General features: G+C 41.4%; 1 protein-coding gene across 1 annotated transcript; it reads right to left on the bottom strand.

Moving 5' to 3' along the window:
• Window positions 1-7,256: 7,256 nt before the first annotated feature.
• On the bottom strand, window positions 7,257-8,498 carry LOC127094992 (uncharacterized). The gene is made up of 3 exons (XM_051033747.1): window positions 8,366-8,498; window positions 7,641-8,146; window positions 7,257-7,520 (listed from the first exon to the last, which is right to left on the bottom strand). The coding sequence occupies exons 1-3, from the start codon at window positions 8,496-8,498 to the stop codon at window positions 7,257-7,259; spliced, it is 903 nt and encodes a 300-aa protein (XP_050889704.1).
• Window positions 8,499-8,810: the final 312 nt, after the last annotated feature.

Here is an 8,810-nt window from a genome sequence, read left to right as displayed (position 1 = left end):
AATAATATCAAAATGGGAAGATACATACACATCAACGGGCTTGATGTATTGCTTTAGTTTCATACAAGAGAAATATAGGCATAGACATAGTTTTTCTATATCACTATACCTAGTTTCAGGGTCATTAAGCATTCGACTAAGGTAATACACAGGTCTTTCGACACATTTTTCATCCTCTTGGACTAACATACTTCCTATAGTCGATTATGAGGCTGCAATATACAATCTCATTGGCCTATGCCTAACATGAGGGGCCAGTACTAGAGGCCTAGTCAAATACTCTTTGATTTTGTCGAAAGCCTCTTGGTGTTCTTCCTGCCACTTGAAATCCTCGTTCTTCAGTCGAAGTAGTGGGGAGAATGCTTTTGTTTTGCCACTTAGATTTGATATAAATCTTCTAAGAAAATTTATTTTTCCCAGAAAAGATTGCAACTCCTTTTTGGTCGACGGAGGCTTGACATCCATAATGGCTTTTGTTTTGCTTTGGTTTACTTCAATACCCTTTTTATGCACCACAAAACCAAGGAAGTCGCCTGCTTGCACACAAAAAGCGCACTTTAATGGATTCATTTTTAATCCACATTTCCTCATCCTCAGAAAGGCTTTTCGAAGATGTTCGACGTGAGTATGTTGACCATTTGATTTTATCACAATATCATCAATGTATACTTGCATGAAATCTTCGATAAAATCATGGAACATTGAGTTCATTACCCTCTGGTATGTTGCTCCGGCATTTTTCAAACCGAATGGAATGACAACCCATTCATATGTCCCCAAGGCTCCTGGACATCGAAACGCCGTCTTCAGCACGTCTTCTTTTGCAATAAAAATTTAGTTATATCCAACATACCCATCTAACATGCTTAAATATTCAAAACCAGCGGCCGAGTCGACCAACGTTTCAGCCACAGGCATGGCATACTCATCTTTTGGGGTGGAAACATTTAGATCTCTAAAATCAATACATACTCTTAAAGACCCATTTTTCTTTATGACTGGCACAATATTGGCCAACCATTCGACATACCTTGAAGTTTGAATAAACTTTCTTTTCAGGAGTCTTTCTACTTCTGCTTTTATCTTTGCCATGATCTCTGGGGCGAAACGCCTGGGTGTCTGCTTTACTGGCTTTCTTCTAGCTTTTATTGGCAGCTTTAACTCGACCAAATCTCTACTTAAACCAGGCATTTCGTTATAATCCCAAGCAAAACAGTCCCTAAATTCTTTAAGTATCGATACTACCTCAGACTTTAGTTTTTTGTCGATGTTGGCGCTTATGTATGTTGGCCTTTTCTCGCCATTCTCGCCAAGGTCGACTTCTCCCAAGGGGTCTTTTGGTCGGATCTTCTCTAGTGCCTTTAGGTCTTTCTCAAACCCTAAAGGTTCATTATCATAAATGCAGTCCAAACGCTGCATGTCGATGTTCCTTTTGTCTGGGGGTTCTGGCCCAATAGCCATATGCCCCTCTTTATTCAACGCACAGGCTTCAGCAACCATGTTTTATTCAGCCTCTAGAGCCGACTTTATTTTGTTCTCTTCAACGTATGCCGAAATCTTTCTTAGAGCTTCTAACCCAGACATCATCAGTGACGTTCCCCCAGCCTGTCGACCGGATACCTGTAAAGGGTGGATCATCCAGGCGTTCCACATCCCAAATGAAGCCGTGAGTCTCGTGTAGAGTTTGAGAGACGAAAGCTTCACTCAGATTAACATATACATCCTCAGCTGGGAAGTGTCGCATTACGCGAAAAACTAGCGGGAAAACGAAACAACAGAGCCGCCACCGTGTGTTATTTATCCCAAAGGAGGGAAAGGAAACGCTCGAAGTAAACCTGGAAAGGAATGGTCTCGCGACCAGAGAAAGATGGGATCGGGAGTCGGTTATGCGAAGGGAAGGTATTAGCACCCCTATGCATCCGTCGTACTCGACGGGATCCACGCTCAGAAAGAATAGAAGAAAGGTTGCTAAAGACTGCTCACAAACTGCACACATGCTGGGATCAAACACAGAACGGACGGAAGAAATAGACTCGGCAGGATATCTCATCCTGGGCCTACGTAGTCTGTCAGACACAGACATCAGAGTCGACGTAGTTCGGGAACGGGGGAAACATGCTCGCTAGGATGTCGCATCTTATGCATACGTATCTTCTCTGACCGGAGAAGAATCAGAGCACTCGGAGCTCGGCTAACGCACGCCAAACAAAACACAAACAGGAAACCGACTGCCAATCGCTGGACTTACGTCAGACTCCACACAAACAGGAAAACCTGGAAACCGAATGCCAATCGCTAGACTTATATCAGACTTCGAACCAATAAACACACACACAGGAAATCGACTGCCAATCGCTGGACTTATGTCAGACTCCAACACAACACAAAGGGGTTGAAAAAGAAAAAGGGCGCCCGGAGAGATCAGCTCATCTCCTGCCTACGTACCTCATCTGGTATGAGGATCAGGGCGACGTAGTTCCCCTTAACAGGGAAAGAACTTCTAACCTAACCAGAGACAAAGGGAGATAACAAGCTACTAGGGAGACTACGACTCGAGCCTAGAAGTTGTCATGCATACGATCCCTATATTGAGGTTTCTATCCTAACTTGCACAGGAAGCAAGCTAGCCTAAACAACACCATCAAACACAAGCAAGCACACACACTACATGCAAACAAGTGGCTCACACAAGGCTAGGCTTTAGTCAAGGGGTCATGTCAACCTCGACAAACAAGCCAACTGGAATAGGGTGTGGTTAGCTCTTAACCCTAACATTGAGAGTTAGGGTGAAGCAGATGACATGGGAAGTGAGGGTAAGACCTCACAGCTCTTATCCCTGGCCTGGGAGAGCTTGACTCAAAATAGAAAGTGTGGGAGTTCAGAATGTAGGAACTATTCTCCACATGTGACTGACACAACAAGATCTTGAGCTCTTATTCACAATGCATCAACACATGGTGTGAGCAAGGTGAATGACACAACTAAATAGCAGGGGTTGGATTGCACATCCCTTGTATCTGCCAATGCCTCTTCACTTAGGAGGTCTTTGAATGTACAGGGCACAACATTAAACAATCACAAGCATTGCCTCTTAAGGAGGACTTCAGACAGGTGCATGCCCACATAACAGGACAGGTCTTCCAGACTACATGAAGTCAGAAAAATTATACCTCAGTGGTAAGCAAACCACAAGCTAGCAGAGCAAAGTTCAAATGAACTTAAAGCAACTTAAGTACCTGTCAAAACAACTAAACCAATCAGTTCAACTGTATAGACAAACAATCAACAATTAATATCAAACAGACAGACAAATCCAATCAGGCAACAATGGTGCAAAGCATAAGGCAAACACAAATGAATTATCCTCAAAGCCTACAAAACACACAAAGGTTAGCAAATGACAACAATTGACCAAGCTTAAATGAGTGAGCCACTCCAATCATGGAAATGTACACTTGAACCTGAAATTCACAATCCAAATGGTAAGTCCAAGCCACTAGGTCAAAGCCTAGGGTCAAAAGAGGATCAAAAAGTCAAAACAGAACTTCAAACTCAACACAAAGCATGTTTAATCACTCAAGAATAAGTCCTAAAAGAACCAAATCATAATCAATAAGCAAGTTCATTTCATGTGCAAGATAAGTCCAAGACCAATTCAAGGCATCCAAATGATCAACATGAATGAAAAATCTCAATCAAAACAGAAATGATTCAAATAAATCTGGAAAAATTCATGAGCAATCAAGACATCCATAACATCCATCACACAAAAAATCAGAAGCATTGGACATCATTTGGCATGACAATCACATTGTACAATTCAAACAATCAAATGTGTGACACAAATTGTCACACCAAGTCAACACAAGCATAAAACAGAATTGGAGCATGGGAAAAATGTCAAACCAAATCCAAAATGTTCATCAATGTGTTGAGAAACTACGCACAAAATTTCAAAGCCATTGGATTATTTTTGAGCATTTTATGATGGAAAGAACATGGCAATATCAACACATGCATATGTATTCAATCATCCTAGAACAAATTATTTTTCCAGCCAAGCACAACTTGCAAATTCATGCTCATAAAAAACTAGACAGAATAAGGAGCATTTTGCAAAACATTGGGATGAAATTGGATCAATTTTCAATTTGTTATGATTTTTCTAAGTTTGGGAAAAAATGAAGTTCAAAACATGAATAGCATGGGCAAATGGGAGGGAAAGTAAAAAATAGCATGGCAATTTGAAAAGTTCCTTCGCTGGGACTCGAACCCTTGTCACATTTGAATTTGCGCGCTCAGCATCAAAACGATACCGTTTTGGATCAAAACCCTAAGGCGCCCTGAAATCCCAGAAATCCCAGAAATCGTAGCTAATTGATGAATGTTTCGTAGGTTGAAGATGAAGATGAAGATGATCTTCATGCCAAATTCCAGAAAATCCACAAAACATCCAGAAATTACAAATAATTACACCAATCTACTCCTCGTTTCATGCACATCAAAGATCCATAACCAAATCATGCAAAAACATTATAACAAGTTCAGATCGAAGGAAATAAGATTTGACATCAAACTTTCAATCAAGCATAACTTCATTAATATTGCGCCATTTCGCTCAAATTTTATACCAGAATGATCACCAATGAAAGATCTACACAAATATCATGATGAATTGCAAAATAATTGAACTGGACATCTGACCTCTTTGAAGAATAGAAACTAGAATCGTGTGCTACCAAGCTCAGCAACGGCTCAAATCTCTTCTACAATGCTTGTTGAGTTGTTTGATGATAAATTGGATGCTCTAGCATGCACGAATCCAGCTCAATTTGCAAACTCCATTGAACCTTCAAGCTTCGAGTATGGTCCAAACTGGCACGATTTGCTCCAATTCCACGTTCAAACTTGCTCAGAAATGCTTCATGATCATGATTCCAACAAGAGAAAATGATTTTTTGTGAAGAATTTGGAAAATATTTTTGAGAGAAAAATTTGGTTGATTTGAGATTCAGATCTGAAAATGGATGTTAATCATGAAAGCAATTAAGATTATCCTTATATAGGTCCTGCTAATCATGCTGAAAACCTGTTTAAGCCAGAGCCAAGTGAGATTAGCAAGTTATGAAGTGTATGCACCAATTGTGTTTTTCACCCCCATGCATGAGGTAGCCACGTGAACAGTGCTCAACTCTGACCCAAAACCACTTAAACAAGGCCCATGCACCCTTTGGAGATGGTTTTTCATGCATATAATCATCCAAAATGATTTTATGAAATTTCCTTCAAAAAACTTCATGAGTGAGCACATGATCATGCAAGAGAAATTCATGCCATGTAATGGATGTTTTGGAAACTACATGTCATGATGAACAAAATGCAAAAAGAACCACCCAAATTGGAGCCTTGGTTCAAAAGTTATGCCCATTTGAATTTTCAAACACACTTTGCCATGATTGGATCATATCTCCTCAACCACACATTAGAAATTCATGATCTTAGACTTTTTGGAAATGGGAGAGAAAGATCTTCAACCCTAATGTTGGACAAAATTTCATTTGAAGCTTTCTTGATGTTGTAAAATTAAGTTGAAGTTGGACCAAAACCTTTCCATCTTTGGAAATTTCAAATTATAGGTCACTTTCTATTTTGAGAAAGTCTTGACCTGACTTCAAATTCTTCAATGTGAGTGTTTGAAATGTCAAATGAGACTTGTTTGAACATGAATGAAGCATCTCTAATCACTTCCCACCTCCAAATCCACAGTTGACTTCTGTTGACTTTTATGGGCCTCAGATGACTTGCACATGCACTGATGAATTCTAAGCCTTCAACACTTGGCCAAGTTGCTTCAAAATGATCCTTGGGTAATGTAAGCTCATTGGAACTACCCTAGGGATTTGATCTCATGGAAAATTCTCTTGCTCTCTTGCACAGTTGAATCTCCTGACCAGTCTTGACTGATGATATGCAATGGACTATGCAATGTGAATGCAATGTTAATGACCTAAAAATGGAATGAATGTACAAATGGGAGGTGCAAATTTGAGGTGCTACAGGAAGCAAGGAGAGATGTTGGCCAGCTTTCTTTCAAACTCCTTCTTGCCGACATTATTCACGTCGGCCATAAAGTACCCTTGGTCGACTTCGATATTTTCGGCCACCCCATTTTCTCTCCAAATCACCAGCCTTTGGTGCGCTGAAGATGGTACAACTCCGACGCCATGTAGCCACTCTCTGCCAAATAGCAAGTTGTAACTTGGCTTAGCGTCTATCACCATGAACAGTGTCGGTCTGGTTACTGAACCCACCGTGATATTCACCATAATCACTCCCATGGTGCTTTTCGTCTTTCCTCCGTAGTCTGACAAAACCACATTATTAGATCTGATGTCGGTATCATACTTGTCAATCTTCCTCAGAATATGGTGCGGCATGATGTTGACTGTGGCACCACAATCGACCAAAACTTTGTTGACAATTACGCCTTCCACTTTTGCCCTTATCAGTAGTGGTTTCGAATGATTTTTCATGTTTATCGTTGGTCTTTCAAACACTGCCTCTTGGCTTTCAGCAGACCCATCGTTCAGCACAAAATAGCATCTTGGTTAGTGCAAAGCCATTTCTTCAGTGTCAGCATTGTCTACCGACTCTTCGACTTAAGTCACACACTTATATTCTTGTGGTAGGATTGACACCATGTTGACCAGGATATCCAGACTTGCTTCAAATTCTGAATTGAAGTCATCAGTCACTTCTTCAGAACATCTTTCAGTTGGTCGACGAACGTATTCTCTTATTCGTTCCTTCGCTGTTGTGTCGACTTTCACAACAATTTTCATTCCATCATTCGCCTCGCTGGTCATGCCTCTTGCAGCTTCTCTTTCGGCCTGTTTACACCTCTGAAAACGTCTCCATTGAGTCCTCGACATGGGGTTCTTCCGCAAATAGTTTTCAGAGACATGAGTCCTTTTTTCAGACTTAAACTTACGCCTGTAGTTAATTGTTAGACCTCCTCTAGCAGCAACAACACCTTGTGGGGTGTCTTGTTTTTCCTAAGGCTTGATCCAAGTACCTCTAGGGGCACTTGTCGACGGTACAAAGCTTTTAGGCCTTGCTTGATTATTTCCCACAACCTTTTTTGAGCCTCTTTCATTCTGGTAACCCCTGGCCGGCACATTCCTTTTGCTTTTTCCTAATTGCAGTTTCTGGAAATTTTCCGCCGCTATTTTGTCGTTGACAGCACCACACCTCGGTCACAGGCACACCTGTGAACCCTTGTTCTTGCAACGATACAGAAAATCCACCAAGTCTTCATCAGCCCTTGGGTAAACTTCAGTTATATCGACATCTGGGCTTTCCCCAGTTTGCTCCAGCATGTTGGCCTCATCATATTCGGTGATCTCAACCATGTTGATCTCGACTGGCTCCACGAATAGGGCTTCCTCCTGGTGAAGAGGATCAACGTCGATCTTCATTCTGCGGCCAATAAATTTCATCCTTCCTTCTTGAATCGATTTCTAAACCAAATCCCTGAAAAGGTAACAATTAGAGGTATTATGACCAAGATAGTTATGATATTTACAAAACCCTCTTTTCTGTCTCTGTTCTAACGGTGGTATTTTAGTACCAGGAGGTACCACCATTTGCCCATCTTTGACCAATAAGTCAAAAATTTCCTCGCACTTCGACACATCGAAAGTATAAGTTTTCGAAGGGAATTTTGGGTTGTGTTCGACAGGATTTTTTCCTTGCGCAGGCAGCAATGATCGACACTCATAGGCGGACCCTGGATTTAGTTCAGCCACGTCGATTTCTAATTCGGTCGATGAAGCATAATCAGCCTCACGTATTGGGTCTGTCGCATCGTATTCGACAAACGCTACCTTTTCTTTCTTAGACTTATTGTGCCTAACTTTTTCTAGCCTTAGCCGTTCTAGATGTCGGACTCTATCAGCCAATTGTGACATACTTTTCACAAAAGTTGGATCTATCTTCTTCCTAATGGAATACTCTAAACCTCCTGCGGCCATTTGAACTAGTTCATGTTCTGGCACTTGGGTGAAACACCTAGCCTTTAAGGACCTAAAACGATTCAGATAATCATCAATGCTCTCAGCAAACCTTCTCTTGATACTAGACAATTCTGCCAAAATAATTTCGGAGTGTCCTTCGTAAAACTGTTCATGGAACTTCTTTTCTAATTTGGCCCACGAATCGATTGAACTTGGGGCCAACGAAGTAAACCATGTGAAGGCAGCCTTAGTTAGAGAGGAAGGGAAGTTTTTTACTCTCAGACATTCATTATGAGCTAGATCTCCTGACTCTGTTAAGTATCTGGAAACGTGTTCTATTGTCGATTCACCAGACTCTCCCCCAAATTTAGTGTATTTAGGCACTTTCATCCCCTTGGGTGCCTCTGCATGGAGGATAAACTCAGCTAGTGGGGAGGCGTATAATGGCCTTTGCAATGTAGCACCCATGCCATTTCTAGCCATAATCCTTTCGACAATAGTTGTCAAATTATTTTCCACTGCCAAGTCTTCTTGTCGATGTGATCGACAACTTGATCAGCATCCTGGTGTCGGTTGACCATTATCATCTGGTTACGTCCCGCGACTCCTGACTCGACGCCTTGATTTTGAAGGGGTCTAATGATTTTCCCTTCGTGGACTGTCTCCTCCTCCGCTGCCCCTATCTCCATCTGCACAAGAACAGTCGGTCTAATCATTTGTGTCATCTGTCGAGCCGGTGCCCCCAGAAAATTGCATAAGCGTGTCGATTGGTTCGCCACCTACCTATTTGTTTCA

This window comes from Lathyrus oleraceus, chromosome 6 (genome assembly GCF_024323335.1).
Source record: "Lathyrus oleraceus cultivar Zhongwan6 chromosome 6, CAAS_Psat_ZW6_1.0, whole genome shotgun sequence".
Taxonomy (NCBI): Eukaryota; Viridiplantae; Streptophyta; class Magnoliopsida; order Fabales; family Fabaceae; genus Lathyrus; species Lathyrus oleraceus.
Note: the sequence above shows the minus strand (reverse complement) of the source record. Positions and strands in the feature narration are given on the sequence as shown.